At 44.5% G+C, this 18949-nt stretch overlaps 1 protein-coding gene across 1 annotated transcript; it reads left to right on the plus strand.

Moving 5' to 3' along the window:
• The first annotated feature begins 323 nt into the window (after positions 1 to 323).
• On the plus strand, positions 324 to 7283 carry LOC115029030 (zinc finger protein 383-like). The gene is made up of 5 exons (XM_021166565.2): positions 324 to 544; positions 777 to 841; positions 2784 to 2910; positions 3205 to 3300; positions 5101 to 7283. Exons 2-5 carry the CDS (start codon positions 815 to 817, stop codon positions 6276 to 6278), a joined length of 1428 nt encoding a protein of 475 aa, XP_021022224.1. The 5' UTR covers positions 324 to 544; positions 777 to 814; the 3' UTR covers positions 6279 to 7283.
• Positions 7284 to 18949: the final 11666 nt, after the last annotated feature.

An 18949-nucleotide genomic window follows, 5' to 3' on the forward strand; every position in this document is an offset into this window, starting at 1 on the left:
AACCATACCTATGCTAGAGCACAGGTAAATGAGCTGCTTTGAGGTAGCCCCATATCCCCACACGCACCCCACACGCACCTGGAATTAAAGCGGAGACATACTCTCAGAAGATTTCTGTGGGGTTTTTTTTTCAATTTTTTTTTTATTATTTATGTGGTTTTTAATGACACCAAAATTCCAGAATTCTCACTACAATTGGAAGATGGCATGTAATTGTCAAGCTGACAGTATGTGTGTCTTAGGGGCTCTTCTGTTCTGTTGAATGTGTATGGTGTATTGATTGTGTAAAATTTCATGAGGGCAACTGGAGGTGATTATAACTGTTACGTGACTCTGCTGTGAGTCTCCTGTTGTGCCCGTTTGTAGCACTGTGGTTTTATGTGGTGTTGTATTTAAGGGTTCTATAAATGTGGTTGTGATTTCATCCTCAGGATGGATGTGTGACTGTGACTATCCAACCATACATTGTTGTGCTGTCATTTGGGTAGGGTGTGCTTGTGAGGATAGATGTGGTTCCATGGTGGGTGACTGACAGCAGCTGTGGGTATGTAGATTTGGTGTGCCTCTGACTGCCTAAGTGACTCCAATTTTCTGTCCTAAGAGACCCCTAGTGAGATGAGAACAGATTCCAGTATTGGACAACATAGGCTTCATTCCTTCTCTGACTCTATAGACATTATCATGAGAACCTAGACTTCTCCCTGGGTGACCGGTATGGATCCAGGGTGGCCTTTTATTAAAAGGCTTAGGACTTCATGACTCATTTTTCCCCCTAGCTCCGCTCCTCCAGAGGTACCCAGTGGAGAAAAGAGGAATGGCGGTGGACCACGCCAAAAATAAGGTACACTGGGGTTTCTGTTGGGATGACCCACAAATGCTGTATTTTCTGACTATAAAAAAGTGTGTTCTTGTTTTTCAATTATTATTTGGAGCTGGTGACAACTGGCTAGTAGGACATGTACATGTCACTTCCATACCTCCCTTTAAAAGTAAGGCGACTTTCCCCAGCCTGCTAGTAGAATAAGGAATGTGACTTTTTGCATAATAAAGAGCAGTTGGCAGGAATTAAGGGGGTGGGACTTCCAGGCTGGCTACATTGCCAGCAGACAAAGATGGAAGCAGAAGGCCCCCAGGACAGATAGAAGCAGCAGCTAGAACCACTTGGAGAAACAGAATGGCGGAGGTCAGGATGAGTTAGTAGCTGAGACACTGTCCCAGCAAAACTTCACAACAGCTTTAAACTATGTAGCTGTCTCCATGTCTTAACACAGACTTATCAAGTGACCCGGTTCTTCCAATGGTCCATTCATGAAAATGGTGGAAGATTCAGACATAGACGCATGGCCTGTGTCCTCCCTGACTTCCTTCCGTTTAATGGTCACATGTTAATTTAGGAATTAGACAACTTAGAGTTTTTGTTCCTTTCTATAACGTGGTTATTTCAAAGAACTTGGAAAACAGAGCCAATTTAAATCTGTGCTACACAAGGATAACCTCTGTTTCATCAATTTCCTTTTCATGACATTTTCAAGGGTGGGGTCTTACAGCATTAACCATTTCATATATTTGGAGTGAAAATTATGCGTGGCAGTGGTGTGGTTTGGTTGTTGTTGGCTTTCTTTTGATTTTTGAGACAGGCTGGTCTCAAACTCTGCAAGTAGCTGAGCATGACTTTATACTTCTAATTCTTCTGAGCTGCAATTACATGTGTGAGTCACTATACTTCTGCATGTGTGTATGTATGTATGTATGTATGTATGCGCAGTACCACACACATGCCATGGAGGCCAGGAGAGGGTGTTAGAGTCACTGGAACTAAAGATATTAAAGGTTGCGAGCTACCGTGGGGAGGCTGGGATCTAGACCCGGGTCCTGTGCAGCAGCAGAAAGCACTCTTAACCACTGAGCAAGCACTCAGCCCCCATTTTGAGGGTTTTTTGTGTAGTTGGTTGTGTTTAGCTCTGAGGCAGGGTCTCTCGCTGTAACCCAGGCTGACTCCGTGCTTTAAATCAGTGGCTCGAAACCTTCCTAATGCTGTGGCCCTTTAATGCAGTTCTTCATGTTGGGGTGACCCCACCCATAAGATTATTTTGTTGGCCCTTCATGCATGTAACTTTGCTACTGTAATGAATCACAATGTAAATATCTGATATGCGGGATAATTGATTATCCAGAACCACTTGGTTATCTAGAACCACTGCTCTAGAGCCTCCTGCTTCAGCCTCCTAGTACTGGGTTGCTGGTATAAGCCACCATGCCAAGTTCTGTACAAGGGTTTGAATCCCGCTCTTCTTTTAAAAATCCAAGCCAGGCAGTGGATGATTCTAAGAAGTTTGAACTGTGTGTATAAGCTGTTGAGATTGTACAGTCAAAAATCAAAACATTTGGCCACCAGAAAAATAATTTGAATTAGTAAGAAATGAATGATTGTTTTGGTGTTTGAAACCAGGGCATTATGCACATGCTTTATGAATGAGCTAACTCCCCAGTCCTGTTCTTTGAGACTTGATCACACTATATAGCTAAGGCTGGCCTTGAACTCACTGTGCAACCTGGGCAGACAAGACAGCTCCACTCCAAATCCATCCTCTTGCCTCGTCCTCCCTGGTGCTGGCTTCAGCACCATGCCTGGCTTTGTGTCCTGTTTCTGGATGAACAGACAACCCAGAGGTCCTAGGTCTGGTGACATCATGTAGTGGCTCATTTGCTCAGCCAGACAACACGAGCACCAACATTTTGGAAGTGCTCTCTGTGTTCTAACCTGGGTGTGTTTATTGTTTCAGAAACCGGTGGTGTTCAGTGACGTGTCTCTGGACTTCTCTCAGGAGGAGTGGGAGTGTCTGGGCCCCGCGCAGAGAGACTTGTACAAAGATGTGATGCTGGAGAACTACAGCAACCTGCTCGCAGTGGGTAAGGACACCTGTACCAACAATGCAGCCATCTCAGGAGTGTCTGCTTCTTCCTCAAGGAACTTCTCAGCTGCCTTTCAAGTTTGCCACCTGAATTCCTGCTCCTTGTTTGCAAATACATGGTTTCAGCCGGGCTGAAGCAGAAGCCTGAGAGACAGGCGGCTCCGGTGGGCTGTGGCTAAAGCTTCTTCCTCGTCTCTGGCTGTTCCTGTCTTGACATCTCTTGCTTGGTGACCCAGGGATCGCATCCGTTTCCCACAGCGTAACTATGTCCCATGTCTTTTCTTGCAAGCAGGACTTCACATTCCCAAGCCTCAGGTGATCTCTTTATTGGAGCAAGGCAAAGAGCCCTGGATGATTGGTAAAGAGCTTACAAGAGGCCTGTGCTCGGGTAAGTGAGAAGCATAGCGCAGAGCGCTGCCCACGGGGACAACTCGCTGGTAACCCAGGAAACTGCACCTTCCCCATGTTATTTTGTTTTAAAGAGTATTTCCTTATGTTATGTAGACGAGTGCTCTGTCTGCATGTACACCTGCATGCCAGAAGAGAACATCAACTCCCATTATAGATGGCTGTGAGCCACCATGTGGTTGCTGGGAAATGACCTCTTAACAGCTGAGCCATTTCTCCTGCCTATTGGTTGTTATTTTGTAAGCTTCTGCCAAAAACTTAGGTCTAAGTGAGAAAAGCAAGTTCTTTTTTTAAAAAGATCATTATTATTATTATTTGTTTCATGTATTTATTGATTGATTGATTGCATGGGGCGAGTTGGGGGTGGTGTCAAAGGACAACTGTGAGAGTTCGTTTTCTCTGTGCATGGTGTTGGTCTGGGGATCAGACTCCGGTCATCATTGGTTTTGTTTTCCCATAGGAACGATTTCATAACTGGCCTCTCGGTCTTTACCTTCTCTTGTCCATCTAGAGGTCGGATGCCTAAAATCCCAACCTCCCAACTACCTGAGTTACCTTCTGGTGACCAGGCTCAGTACTGGAGCTTTTTTCTTTCTTTTAAGATTTGTTATTTTATATGTACGGGGCTGGGGGTATGGGGTATGTGTGCACCAGATGTGCTATTTTATATTCATGGGCCTGAGTGTGTTTAGTGTGTGTGCACCACCAATTGTGGTATTTTATATTCATGGGCCTGAGTGTGTTTAGTCTGTGTGCACCACCAGTTGTGGACTGGTGCCCACGGTCAGAAGACGTCATAAAATCCTCTAGAACTAGTCACAGGTATTTGTAAGCGGCTATATGGGCACTGAGAACTGGACCGCAGTCCTTTGCAGTAGCAGCACACATTCTTAACTGCTGGGCCATCTTTCCAGAACCAGTCCTGAGGCTCGTTAAGGAGGACTTCTATCATGAATTGCCTCAGTAGCAGCACAGACATGCTGCTGTCATTCAGAGAATCTCAAGGTTTTTTGAAGTTCCATGGCAGAAAACCAGGACAAAGATCAATGTGGCAGTACATGTTTATAATCCTAGCAACTAGAGAGACTGGGGCAAGATAATACAGAGTTCAAAACCAGGCAGAGTTACATAGTAAGACCTTGTCTCGGGAGACATTCCTTCCCTTTAATCCTTGCACTTGGGAAGCAAAGGATCTCTTGAGTTCAAGACCAATCAGGGCTAGATAGTGAGACCCTATCTCTAAACAAACAAAATGAGCAGAAGACCAAATGTATTATTTGATTGGGTTTTTTTTTTTTTTTTGGTGTTTTGTGTGTGTGTGTGTGTGTGTGTGTGTGTGTGTTGTACCCAGTGCTTTTTTTTCTCCAAACTATTCTGACTTACATCCATATTTAAGAATCACTGTAGGAAGCATTTGTGGTGCACGCCTTTAACCTAGCACTGAAGGGGCAGAGGCAGGCTGATCCCTGTGAGTTCGAGGTCAGCCTGGTCTATAGATCAAGTTCCAGGACAGCCAGGGCTACACAGAGAAACCCTGTCTCCAAAACAAGACAGTGCTTGTTGGTAACTTATTTCCTCCATGGTCTCCTCTGCTTTCACGGTGCATCTTGTTAATTCCCTGTGCTCTTTGTCCATTTCCGTCATAGATCTCCGTAAGCCTGTGTCATTTACTTACTAGACAGTATAGTCACTTCCTTTTTTTTATCCCAGTATGAAAGTTTAAAGTTTTTCCAAATAATAGAGGAAAAAAAATATATTTGCTACTTTTCTTTTCTTTCAGCTCTGGAGTCAATGTGTGAGAGCAAGTTATTATCTCTAAAGAAGGAAGTGTATGAGATAGAGTCCTGCCAGAGGGAGCTAATGAGACTTTCAAAGCACGGCCTCCCGGGCTCCGGTTTTACAGATGCTCTGGAATGTGGAGGCCAATTTCCAAGTGGACATGGAAGCCAAGAATTACTCACTCGGGAATACATGCCCACATTCGTTCAGCAGACCTTTTTTACCCTACATCAGATTATTAATAATGATGAGAAACCCTATGAATGTAAGAAGTGTAAAAAGGTCTTTACCCAGAACTCACAGTTTATCCAACATCGAAGAATTCATATTGGTGAAAAGTCTTATGAATGTAAGGAGTGTGGGAAGTCCTTCAGTTGTGGGTCACATGTCACTCGACATCTGAAAATTCACACTGGTGAAAAGCCCTTTGAATGCAAAGACTGTGGGAAGGCCTTTAGTTGTAGCTCATACCTTTCTCAGCATCAGAGAATCCACACTGGTAAAAAACCTTACGAATGTAAGGAGTGCGGGAAAGCCTTTAGCTACTGCTCAAATCTCATTGACCACCAGCGAATTCACACTGGTGAGAAGCCTTATGCCTGCAAAGTATGTGGGAAAGCTTTTACAAAGAGCTCACAACTTTTCCAACACGTGCGAGTTCACACAGGTGAGAAACCTTATGAATGTAAGGAATGTGGCAAAGCCTTTACGCAGAGCTCAAAGCTTGTTCAGCATCAGAGAATCCACACTGGAGAGAAACCCTATGAGTGCAAGGAATGTGGGAAAGCCTTTAGTAGTGGCTCAGCCCTCACAAACCACCAGAGAATCCACACTGGGGAGAAACCCTATGAGTGCAAGGAGTGTGGGAAGGCTTTCACTCAGAGCTCACAGCTTAGGCAACATCAAAGAATCCATGCTGGTGAGAAACCTTTTGAATGCCTGGAATGTGGAAAGGCCTTCACCCAGAACTCACAGCTTTTTCAGCATCAGAGAGTCCACTCAGATGAAAAACCTTATGAATGTAATAAATGTGGGAAGGCCTTTAATAAGTGCTCAAACCTTACCCGGCACCTGAGAACTCATCGTGAGGACAAGCCCCGTAGCTGTAACGAATGTGGGAAGACGTTTAGTAATGATGCAGACCTCATTCGCCATCAGGAAACTCATACTAACGAGTAATAAAACTTCATCCTTGAGTTACTCTCTGACATTGTTTGACTAGATATTTACATTTTCATCTGAATTATTTGGCTGTAGGCTATGAGTTCCACGCCTCTGGGTATTGTCTTCTCCCACACCACTGCTAGTTGCTTACTGGGTTTTGTAAACCTCTTGCTTGGGGATCTGACATACTGTGTTTATGTCTGCTCATAGCTCTAGGCCTGTCTTTTGTTTTCTAAACTGTGTTTCTTCTGAAGCTTGCACTAATAGCAGCGTTTTAACTGTGTAAGCTTCATGAGTTAAGGCCTTTGTAGAGCTCCAGGGTGGATCTAAGGCGGTGCTGGTCGGTCTTACTGCTGTGTCTCATGAGCTTGTTTTTATTTTTATTATGGGGGGGGGGCGGGGAGAAAACTAGAAAATCCAAAGCTCAGACATGACGATGAACTGTGATTGTGTTGATTTTAGATGACGACTATCAAATCGGTAGAACGAGTTCTGCGGAAGATGTGTAGTTTGTGTGTTTGTGTTCTTTCTGCATCTGCTTTTGTCATGTTAGAAAATCATTGTTGTAATTGCTCTTTCAGCAAATACAGATTCTAATTTTAAAGATTTACTTAATATCTGTTAATGACTATTATTCATGTTATGGTTGCTTCTGAATTTTTGCATTTGTAAAAGCTGTCTCCATTACTATGCCTCCAAACTTAAATTTGGATGTCTGATGTTTTGTTTCTCCTAAAAATGAGAACATTTAATGCTGAATTTATTTTCTCCTTGTACGCTATTTTGTTCCTTTTCATTAACCCTAGTCCTGATGTCTTGTCAGAAGAATAATTACAGTTAGGAACATGTTATTCTTCCAGATTATTTTCTTATCAGTAGTTGTTCTTCTTTTACATATTCAGTCATGTGTACGCATTGGTTTGCCATGAGAACTCAATGAACTCATAAATAGAACTTATAGATCTATTCCTAGCATATATGGGTTTAATAAAAGGTTTCTCTGTTGTCATTTGTACACTACGTTTCATAATTTTCTTTATGATTTGTGGAAAGGGTCTCTGGGGCGGGGTTGCCAGGGATGGAAACCAGGGCTTTGTGGGTGCTAGGCAAGCACACTCACTGAGCTGTGGTTCAGTCCCTCACTGGTGAATTCCAAGCTAGTGTTTAGAATTAGCGTTTAGTTAGGATTAGTGTGTAGTGTTAGAACTGCTAACCCACTTCTCCCAGTTTCAGGAAAATTACTTTTAACTGCCACATGCCATTATCAAAACTGGAGGATTGATGATGGAAGAACAAATTATATGAAATAAAGCCTTTCATCTACTGCTTATTGAATTACAAGCGGGGAAGGGGTATTGTGGATGTTCTTTATCTAGACATCTCCCCTCCCTCCCCCCTCACTAACCGGTTTTACTTTGTAGCTCTGGCTGGACTGGAACTTACTGTGTAGGAAACAGATCTCCCTGCACTAAGTGCTGGGATTAAAAATGTGTGCGTGCTACACCCATCTTCAGACTTAATTTTTTTTTTTTTTAAAGATTTATTTATTTATTATATGTAAGTACACTGTAGCTGTCTTCAGACACACCAGAAGAGGGAGTCAGATCTCATTACAGATGGTTGTGAGCCACCATGTGGTTGCTGGGATTTGAACTCTGGACCTTCGGAAGAGCAGTCGGGTGCTCTTACCCACTGAGCCATCTCACCAGCCCCAGACTTAATTTTTAATGTTGTACAAATAACATCAGCCTGAGATTCTGAAAAGTTTTGGTGGATAGTTGAAGTCACGGCTATCAAAACAGCAGGAAGAGATGAGACTAGTTTTCCTTATTCCTTCTCCAAAGCAGAAAACATAGAAGCATTGTGTGGGAGTAGAAGCAGTATTCCTGGGGAGGTATAACTAGGTACTGTTCACCTCAGATAGGGACCCCATCACAAACCAAAGGAAGGATGTCATCAAAGCTCTACTCAGTGGGCTAGTGAGCTTTGTTGGAGTTGCATGTGGAAGCATGAGTGAGAGGTTACAAGAGCAGAAAGGACTCAGGTGGCTGCATCACCAAAAGATCATGCCAGGATGGGGGACAACTCAGAAGCTGAAACCAGAACCCCCCCGAAGGGCTTGCGGGCAGCTGAACCAGTTAGCTCTTCCGGGCTGCTCACTAAGCTCAGGCCTTACTGCTTATATAACCTTGGAAAAGGAGGAATGTAGTATGATTTATTTTGAATGCGTGTCCCTTTAAGAGAACTGCTTGCCCCTGTGACCTTCAGTGTCAATGGGCCCTTGGAGTTCTGGGATGGGGGGGGGGGGCTATAAAAAGCCAACAGAGGCTAAAAGAGAAGGGAATAGGGTTCAAGTGGCCGAAGAATAGGGTCAGAGAGTACAGTTAGAGAAGACAGTGCAGGAAGGAAGACGACTGAGTAGGGCTGAAGAGAAGAAATGAGATTGAGTATGAAAATAGACCTTTGAGCCAGGAGGACCTGAGCTGAGCCAGAGAAGATATCCTCAGGAAACAGTTGAAAGTGAATTGGGCTAGCAAAGTGAGAAGAGAAGACTGCTGGCTGGAGACAGTTGAGCCAGGAGAAGTTGAGCTGAGCTGAGCTGAGCAGTTAGCCTAGAACAGTTGTTACAGTTTGGAGCTGCTGGCATTGGGAAAACTGGGAGAAGGGATTGTTGAAGAGAGGAATGAACAGCTGGGAGGAACATTCAAGGGGCTGGGCTGGAAACTGGGAAGAGTGCTGGCAGGGAGAACCGGTTACTGTTTGTAAGAAAAGGAGACTTTAAAAGAAAAAGCACAGCTCGGTGTGGTGGCGCATGCCTTTAATCCCAGCACTTGGGAGGCAGAGGCAGGTGGACTTCTGAGTTTGTGGGCCAGCCTGGTCTACAGAGTAAGTTCCAGGACAGCCAGGGCTACACAGAGAAACCCTGTCTGGAAAACCAAAAAAAAAAAAAAAAGAAAGAAAAGAAAAGAAAAGAAAAGGCACATATTTTGCAAGTGGCACCCAACATGGGGCAGGCTATTTGTAGCAAAAGAAATATGAAAAGAAGATGTGTATTTTACAAGAGACCTGATGAATCTAGTCAGTTTCAGGGATTTCCTAAAGCTCTTGAGTTGTTTACTTCTTGATCTCTAAGGAGGGTTCCTGCACAGTGGAATATTTTCACTTCCCTATAGAACAGTGGTTCTCAACCTGTGAGTTCAACCCCCTGGCAGTCCTCTATCTCCAAAACCATTTACATTATGAATCATAACAGCAAAGCTACAGTTGTAAATTAGCAACGAAAATAACTTTATGGTCAGGGTCATCACAACATGAGGATCTGTATTAAATGGGTGAATTAGGAAAGCTGAGAACCTGACCATCCTCCAGGATGGAATGTTTTATCTCAAAGGAAACAACAGGTCATAGTCTTTGAAAAGAATAGGAAGGGCAGAGAGACAGCAATAATAGGGTTAAATACCTGGGTATTAAAACAGTATTCCTTTGTACATGAGTTAAGAGAACAAACCCCTTATCTACATTTGATCCCATGGTTGAGGAAGAAGGTATTATATTTTAAAGAGTAAGTAATTGGGTGTGGTGCCTCATATCTGTAATGCCTAGAGATGCTCACTGCAGAAGGATTGAGAGCTTGATACCATGTTGGGCTGTGTATCATGTCTCTGTCTCCAATAACAAATGACTTTTTAAGTCTATAAAATAATAAGAAACCAAAAAAGATACTCCAAGTGTTTAGTGGTGAGATAGGGCTAAAAGTGACTGACACAGAATGAGAAACTGTAGTGAATTTTTGAACTTTTTAGCAAGCTGCCATGGGGGAGGAACCTCTCCCACTGTACTAATAGCTCTTTCTGTTTATGAAACTTTGCATTTTGAGCAAGAAAGTGCTAGCAGCTGAAGCTGGGACAAAAGACAGGACAGAGAAGCAGAGGGAAGCAGATCGGGAGCAGGGCAGGGAGGTAGAGAGTGAGAGCTACATGCGGAGACTCGGTGGCGGAGAAGTTGGTCTCCCTGAGAGACTACCCAGCAAGCAGGCCAACAACCTTATGCTCTACAGATGTTTCCAAGCCCTCAATAACCTTTCCCCATGTGGTGGTGCACGCCTTAAATCCCAGCACGTTGGGGCCGAGGCAGGCAGAGCTCTTGAGTTTGAGACCAATGTGGTCTGTAATCTGAGTTCCAGACCTGCAAGAGATAAGCAGTAAGAGCCTGTCTAAACAAACAAAAACTTAAAAATTAGGAACTTTGTAACACATATGAAAATTCTGAACAAAGTGTAATTTTTATAGAAAACTTGAATGGATAGCAAAAATGACTAGAAGAGAGGTGTACTTTTTTTTTTTTTTTATTGAAACAGAGTTTCACTGAATAGCCCTGGATGTCCTAGAACTCACTCAGAGATCTTCCTGCTTCTGCCTCCTGAGCACAGGGATCAAAGGTATGCACCAGCATTGCCCAGCAGGAGTGTACCTCTTAAGAACTAGTCTCCAAAAGCCTTTTGTATCTGTTTTGATTTGAGACAGAGTCTTACTATGTAGCTCCGACTGGCCTGAAACTTCATATGTGTTGTGGATTTGATTTAATGCTTGTGTTATAGGTTCCCAAAACTGCATGAGAATTCTGCATGTGAGACACTGAGGGTCCCTACCCCCCAGCTGGTTCTAATTGGCAAAGTTGCCAGCAGCTAATGGCTGGGCAGGGAGACAGAGGCAGGACTTTAGGATTTGAGGGCAAAGGTGCCACCAAGAAAGAGGCAGAGCTACCATACAGGAGAAGCAGAAGGACCAGGCTTGAAAACTGTGGATGGGAAAGCACACAATCCTATAAAAGCCAGGGAAGAGCAGCCCCGGGGGGAGGGACATTGGGTCTAGTCTTAGTCAGAGTTTCTTTTTTTCTTTTTTTAAGATTTATTTATTATATCTAAGTACACTGAGGGCATCAGATCTCATGATCAGATGGTGGTGAGCCACCATGTGGTTGCTGGGATTTGAACTCAGGACTTTCAGAAGAGCAGTCAGCGCTCTTAACTGCTGAGCCATCTCTCCAGCCCCTTAGTCAGAGTTTCTATTCCTGGACAAAACATCATGACCAAGAAGCAAGTTGGGGAGGAAAGGGTTTATTCAGCTTACACTTCCACATTGCTGTTGATCACCAAAGGAAGTCAGGACTGGAACTCAAGCAGGTCAGGAAGCAGGAGCTGAGCAGAGGCCATGGAGGGATGTTNTTTACTGGCTTGCTTCCCCTGGCTTGCTCAGCCTTCTCTCTTATAGAACCAAGACTACCAACCCAGAGATGGCACCACCCACAGGGGGCCTTTCCCCCTTGATCACTAATTGAGAAAATGCCTTACAGTTGGATCTCATGGAGGCATTTCCTCAACTGAAGCTCCATTCTCTGTGATAACTCCAGCTGTGTCAAGTTGACACAAAACCAGCCAGTACAAGGACATAATAAAAAAAAGAACCAGAATTTTCCAGCACTTGCTCCTCCTACTCTCTGCCCCAGTGGCCTGGCCGGCCCTGTTTTTATCTCATGGAGACTCTGACTCAGAACTCCACAATCTCTCCACTCAGCTCACTAAGTTCCCATTGGTGGGTAGTTACCACGCCAACCCCATGCTTCAAATCTCCCACGGCCTTGGTGGTGCACATCTGTCAAAACCATGTTTTGCAGCCATACCTTTCTCTCTTGAACCCAGACGAGCAACTGCATGAAGGAAAACACACACAAATCTAGTTTAGAGACAATGGTAACTCAATCTTTGGGCGCAACAACTAAAACCTAATCTTGTAGGCCTTATTAAAATCTGATTCCTCTAGATCTGCCATGATACCAGGAAACTCTAGCAGCTACATCTTACCCATATCCTGTCCCATTCCCAAAGTCCTCCTGCTTCCTCTCTTCCTCCATCCATCCCAGAATTCCCTCCTACTCAACCTGTGATTGGCGCCTTTCTTCATTAGGGGATTGGTTCACAAGAAGCCACCTGAGTACGTGACTCATTCCTTATTCCAGACAACCTTTCCTGGGAGATCAGAATTTATATAAAAATACAGGCAGCACAAAGCCATCCACAACACCCTTCAGACTGGATAACCTGTCGGGGTTTTAGTCTGAAGAAAACTTACTCTCCCTTTCTCAGGGGCTCTTTACCTAAGGGTGAGGTCTGGCGAGATCCTCACATCCACATTGTCATGGTAACTGGGGTGAGAAAGACCAGCACTTAAATCATACTTCCTTTGGACTCTTAGCAGTTAGAACTGGCAGTTGAGAGATAGCTCAGTGTTTAGAACACTAGTTCTCACAGAAGACCCAGGTTTGATTCCCAGGACCTACATAACAACTCATCCTAAACTCCGGCAGTCCCAGGGCACCTGACAACACTCTTCCATTTTGGGGCACTTCATGGATGTGATGCACAGGTATACCTGCAAGCAAAAGCACACACACACACTAAAATGTAAAGGAAATTAAAAAAAAAAAAAAGACAATTAGAATTGGTTGCTTAAACTTCTCGAACATCAATTTTACTTATCAGTAAAATGAAGATAGTAGTAGCTACCATCTCAGTAAAATGAGGTGGTAGCATGAGTGACATGCGTAGTCACAGTGTACATTACAGGTTGTACAATATGGCTTGTGTTTATTTCAGAGCATTCACAATAGTTCTGGCGTTGTTCTAGCCCTGGAATATCCTGGTAAACCAAACAAACACTGACTGTCTTAGATCTCGTAAGACAGTGTAGAAAGACATGGAATGAAATGTAGGGGGTAAAAGGCAAGAATAAAAATGAATCGGGATAAAGGTTAGAGACGTGGCTCAGCTGTGTAAGAGCCCTCACTGCTTTTCCAGAGGACCTAGGTTCATCCCCCAGTATCCAGATCACTGTCTCACAAATCCTGGACCTCCAGCTTCAGGGACTCTGATACCCACTGATGGCCTCTGTGGGCATGGGCACACACATAGTCCAGGCACAGAGACACATGGAATAATTAATAATTAGCAATTAGCAAAATCATAATTAATAAAAACACATTAATAAAAATCTTTAAAACTACAATAAGTATCAGGCTAACGAAAAACATGGTAACCAGAAAGAACTCTGTGTAGGTTAAAAAAAAAAAAAAATTGCAGCAAAGTCCCTCTGTAGCAAGAGCAGTACAGGTAGGAAGGAGTAAAGAAAAGGGTGAATCATGTTGATACCTGGGAGAAGTGAGTTCCAGGCAGAAGGAAAAGCAAAACCACCAATCAGAAAGTGGTATCCATAGTGTCTGAGGAACAGTAAGGAAAGATGTATGTCTGGAGAGGGCTGGACAAAGGACAGAAGGGTAGGACACCAGAAGGATGACCAGGGCCAGATCGGACATGGCCTTCTTGGTCATAGGAAAAGCTTCAGTTTTGTTGGTTCCAGCAACACATCATGAGTATAAGTCAGGGCTTCTGGGATTGGCTTCAGCGTGGCCCTTTCTTCAGCTACGTGGAACAGGTGAGTTCTCCCATATAGGAAGGCTATGAGGATGATAGAGGAACAAGTAGGCCTTGCCTTCGAGACTCTCCTGTGGGTGACAGTGCTACCATGTCATTTTGTCCTACATAGTCCTCCCCTCATGGGGCTTTGTCCTTCCCTAGAAACTGAAGGAGGAATGGCTGCTGGGCTTGGGAAGTTGTCCCAGATAAGTTAGAGCACTAGTTAGAACTTTGACCACGTTTTTCAGAACTTTTTTTTTTTTTTTCAGCCCAGAGGAAAACTCTCTACTCTTTGTTCATAGAATGCTTTTATACAGTATTTGATATCTGTAGGCATAATTTTTTGTTTTTGTTTGTTTGTTTGTTTGTTTCTGAGACAGGGTTTCTCTGTGTTGCCCTGGCTGTCCTGGAACTCACTTTGTAGACCAGGCTGGCCTCGAACTCAGAAATCTACCTGCCTCTGCCTCCCAAGTGCTGGGATCAAAGGTGTGCGCCACCACTGCTCAGCTGTAAGCATAATTTTTTGCAAACTACTTTTAATAAATGTTCAGCCTGTCCTCTAGCCCACCACCCACCAGAGGCAGTGGAAGAGGAAAGTTATTAGGCTATGGGGGAAGTGGACCTGTTCAGCAATAGTTCTTTGGGGGCAAGCTCGATCTTCTTTGTCAGCAGTTCAGTCCCAAAGCAAACACCAAATACAACTCAGCAGCTGCAGACACCAGAGTCCTCCTGGCAGGCAGACACCACACACAAACCAACAGCTGTAGTTCAATCCTGAGGAAACTGCCAGCCTTGCCAACTGGCTGGAGCCTGCAGAAGCAGCAAGCTACCACAGGAACCTCACAGGCAGTTCTTGGGCAAGTTTCTCTCAATGTCTGCGTTACCACAAGCTATGTAAGGTGAACCAATACATGTGTGTTGGCAAAGAATAGCAAGGCAGAGCAAACCAAACCAATGCTCTGCTCTCACTATCTGTGGGGTCATATTTATACTCCGTCACATGCCCTTTCACGTGCATGCTATAGCAAAACTTCCTTTTACATGAGTCTGCTTCAGGAAAACATTCTTTCACATGCCTGCTCCAGGAAAATGTCATTTGACATACTGACTTTCCAAACAAACCTGAAGTTTCCATCCTAGGACACCATGAAGCAGCAAGCAGCAGAACTCAGCAGCTTTGGCCATGTGGCTCTGGCTTTAGAGTGAATAAAAGGGGTTCTGGGACAATTGATGCTGGTTAGCTGGAGCTAAGAAATTAGTGATGATTAAGAAGAGACCAGCATCACTGAGGTGAAGTCTTCTGGGAAGTGGGTTTGTTTGTTTGTTTGTTTGTTTGTTTGTTTGTTTGTTTGGAGAGCACAAAGAAGCTGTGTTCCAAAAAGAGCCAAGGTTGTATCTCGTGCTGCAGCTGGGCTTGATAATGTGTAAGAGTCACCCAGTTGGTACTGATTTTGAAGGCAAGAAGGGATCATGAAGAGCAGCTGAGGCTTGACACTGTGAAAAGCCAGGGAAGGCCATTGGTGAAGGTGCAGCTTCAGTTACAGTTGATTGCCCAGGACTGAAGGGGTCATGCAAAGAATTTGAAGCTCAGCACCGTGAAGAGAGCCTATGAGAGGCTATTGGTGAAGCCTAATTGCAGCAGAAGACCATATTGAAGATGCCATGGGATTACCACCAAGAATAGCAGTGGGGTAGAGTCAACCAGAGCGTAGAGTGCTACAAAAGGCAGAGCTGGAGAAGTGACCCAAGTTCTTTGGAGGAGCCCAGAAATCATGTGTGCATCCCAAACGTTGCATTGAAGACCCTAAGATTTTAGAGATGCCAGAGTCATGAGATATCTACTGAAGAAAGTTGCTAACAGGGAGTGGAACCAGCCCAAGAGAAGGAATTTTGTTGCAGTCAACAAAGATAAGAAGAATTGGAGATCTGAAGAGCACTTTGACATCAGACATGGAGATGCAGAGTTTGGAGTTTGCCCGGCTAGTTTTTGGTCTTGCTTTGGTCCAGTATTTCCTCACTACGACATTTTGTAATGTATATCCTGTGATGTTGGAGGTGTGTGATCTGCTCTGATGTTTATAGAGGATTACAGTAAAGTGGTTAGATGATCTCAGAAGAGATTTTGAACTTTTAGCATCGTTGAGACTGTGATAGACTATGGGGACTTTTGAAACTGAAATCAATGTATTTTACATTATGGCTAGGTGTGGCGCCCATGCAATCATGCATTTGAGCAAAGCCTATGAGGGCCAGAGAGTGAATGTAGTAGTTAGAGTAGGCTTGGCCCCCATAGACTGATGTGTTTGATTATGTGTGATTCAGGGAGTGGCGCTATTAGAAAGTGTGGCCCTTGTTGGAGGAATGTGTTACTGTGAGGGTGGGCTTGGGGACCCTCCTCCTAGCTGCCTGGAGACACTCTTGTCGCTGACCTCAGATCAAGATATAGAACTCTTGGCTCCTTCTCCAGCACTATCTCTGCCTGGACGCTGCCATGCTTCCCACCATGATGATAATGGGTGGAACCTCTGAAGCTTTAAGCCAGCCCCAATTAAATATTGTCTCTTATAAGAGTTGCCTTGGTCATGGTGTCTCTTCTCAGCAATAAAACCCTATCTAAGAAAGTTGGACTGCAGCCTGTAAGTCATTCCAATAAATCCCCTTTACACACACACACACACACACACACCCATTCCATTAGTTCTGTGTCACTAGAGAACTCTAACACACCCCCTCCCTGAAAACTATTGCTGTGTGATCTGTGGTGTGTGACTGTGTGTCCAAAGTCCACCCTTTTGTCGACACAGCTTTACTTGCAAATGCTCATTGCAGTGAATCCTTGGTCTGATTCAAAGCCTCTGGCTTCTGCTACACTACCAAGACTAGATCTTCATAGGGACTCCTCTTAGATTTCCTGTTGTTGCCCTGTGTCATGGAGATCCTGCAGCTTTGGATCTGCAGGCCAGGACCCTTCACCTGCTCCAAGAGTTGATAGGTGAGGTAGATGTTGGGGTGGGCCAACTCAAAGCCCTGGATCTGGTCCTCAGTGATGCTTGAGCTGGTCATCCCTCCAGCTTCCCGTAAGCCAAGGACAAGCTTTCTCACATACATGCCACAACACACATGGTTAGAGGATAGTTTGCGGCAATTGGTTCTCTCTTTCCACAATGTGGGTTCTAGGGAATGAACTCCAGTCATTTGTTATCCACTGGGCCCTCTTGCCGGCCCTCAAGCATTAGTTTCTGACTGAGTTTCCAGTATCACAGGCTACCTTGATTTCAGACTCGCCAGCCCCGCAACTGCATGTGCAGCTCCGTGAAATGCTTAAAACTATATATTCAACTCATAGAAAATAAAATGCTCCCTTTTGTACTTGTTAAATAATTATATATTGCACATACGTTTAATACATAACATGTAACATCTAAGTTACATGTAGCATACATGTATGGATGAGTGTCCTATTGGAGAACCCTGACTGATACTCTGGGAACAAGAATGGTCTAGAGAACAGCATTTGAAAGCTTTCTTAAGTCTCTGGTGTGGTGTGCTTTAAAGGCACTATGACCATTTCCAGTGACACAGAGGACATGGGTAGCCCATGGAATGATGTGTCAGAGGACATGCAAGCAGCACCACTGGAATTCCTAATTAAGGCTGTTCTGACTTGTTTTAAGGCAAGTTTCTGGGTAACCATGTATCTAACATCTTAGCCCGTTTTACTCAAGCCTGTGAGTAGAACATCATGAGAAAGACTGATAATTCCGCTCAGTGCTGGACAAAGCAGGGATGAAAAGCATGGCCTCAGGGCTTCAGGTTGCTGGCTGAGCACAGTGCTGATGTCACGGGCATTTCTGTGTCTGCTCTGAAAAATGAATAGCTGCAGAGCTGAAGTATATGAAAACCAAAACCAGAGTCTTAATCCTGCAGTGCCTGAATTACAGGGCAGGTTTGAATACCAGCCTTCTTCCTATCGGACCCATGCAAAACTCACGCCAACAGCTAGGAGCGAGCTTTTTACCTGTACCCAGCCTTCACCTGGCACAGAAATCGCCAAGACATGCCTTTCTGTTTAAGAATCCAGAATCTGCATGGTATTATGGCAGCACATGCCTGCAAACCCAGCACTCAGACGGTTAGAGGCCATGCGTCTGAGCCCAGCCTGGTCTACAGAGGTGTTTCAACACAATCCACAAACCATCACCACCCCCACCACCCCCACACACAATAATTTAAAAGGAAAACAAGGAATCGAGCTAGACACTCAAAAAGCTCTGCTGAGATCCACCAGCGCTGTGGTGCTGGCGCTGGTGCTGGCCCCTGGCTTGAGAGACCGTGTGCACAGTTCCTTTTCTTCTTTCTCTTTGACTGCAGCCCAAAAGCAACGGGACCTTACATTTTAAATGGAGAGTCAATTATTCCAACAAGTATTGTCTTTTGTTTTTCTACTACTTTCAACTGGGAAAGGAGCTATGTTGAAGATAAATGCTTCCATTTTTTTTTTTTTTAAACTAGCCTCAAATGGTTTATGCTGTTGGTCGGCATTATCCCGATAAAGGTTCTGACGAGGTAGACAGCTTCCTGGTACTATGACAAGAATGTCTACAAAAAAACCAACTGAAGTGAGGAAGAAAGTTCTTACTTTAAGGCACGCTCGGGTGGCCTGCATGGGCTTCCCTTCCCACAGCTCCTCGGGTGGCCTGCGTGGGCTTCCCCTCCCACGGCTCCTCGGGTGGCCTGCGTGGGCATCCCCTCCCACGGCTCCTAGGGTGGCCTGCATGGGCTTCCCCTCCCACGGCTCCTCGGGTGGCCTCCGTGGGCATCCCCTCCCACAGCTCCTCGGGTGGCCTGCGTGGGCTTCCCCTCCCACAGCTCCCACCTTTTGGTATCAGCTAGGAATCTGTAAGTAGATTCAACTCTGAAGAGGTCAGAACCCTCATGACCAGGTCAGTTCTGAACATTGTTGTTTTGGGGACCTTCTTTGGGGGAAACATCCCAGATCCAACCATAACTGAGCAAAGACAAAACATCTTAAAATCAGGCTTGTGTAAAGAAGATTAAATATAAAGTAACAGGGCTATAAATGGGTTCTATCAGCCCATGATTTCGACACCCATTTGACATACTCTAGTAAAAATGGGAACTAAATACAGGACCTTTAACGCCTCAGAACTAATTTGATGAACAGACTTGTTAGCACTATAATATTTGCTTTTATTCT

Source organism: Mus caroli, chromosome 7 (assembly GCF_900094665.2).
Source record: "Mus caroli chromosome 7, CAROLI_EIJ_v1.1, whole genome shotgun sequence".
Taxonomy (NCBI): domain Eukaryota; kingdom Metazoa; phylum Chordata; class Mammalia; order Rodentia; family Muridae; genus Mus; species Mus caroli.

What these genes read in the sequence shown, in the direction of transcription:
- LOC115029030 (XM_021166565.2), top strand. Translation starts at nt 815, where the DNA reads ATGGCGGTGGACCACGCCAAAAATAAG. An exon ending in TGGACCACGCCAAAAATAAG is followed by an intron (nt 842 to 2,783) that starts GTACACTGGGGT and finishes TTATTGTTTCAG; the next exon opens with AAACCGGTGGTGTTCAGTGA. An exon ending in CAGCAACCTGCTCGCAGTGG is followed by an intron (nt 2,911 to 3,204) that starts GTAAGGACACCT and finishes TCTTGCAAGCAG; the next exon opens with GACTTCACATTCCCAAGCCT.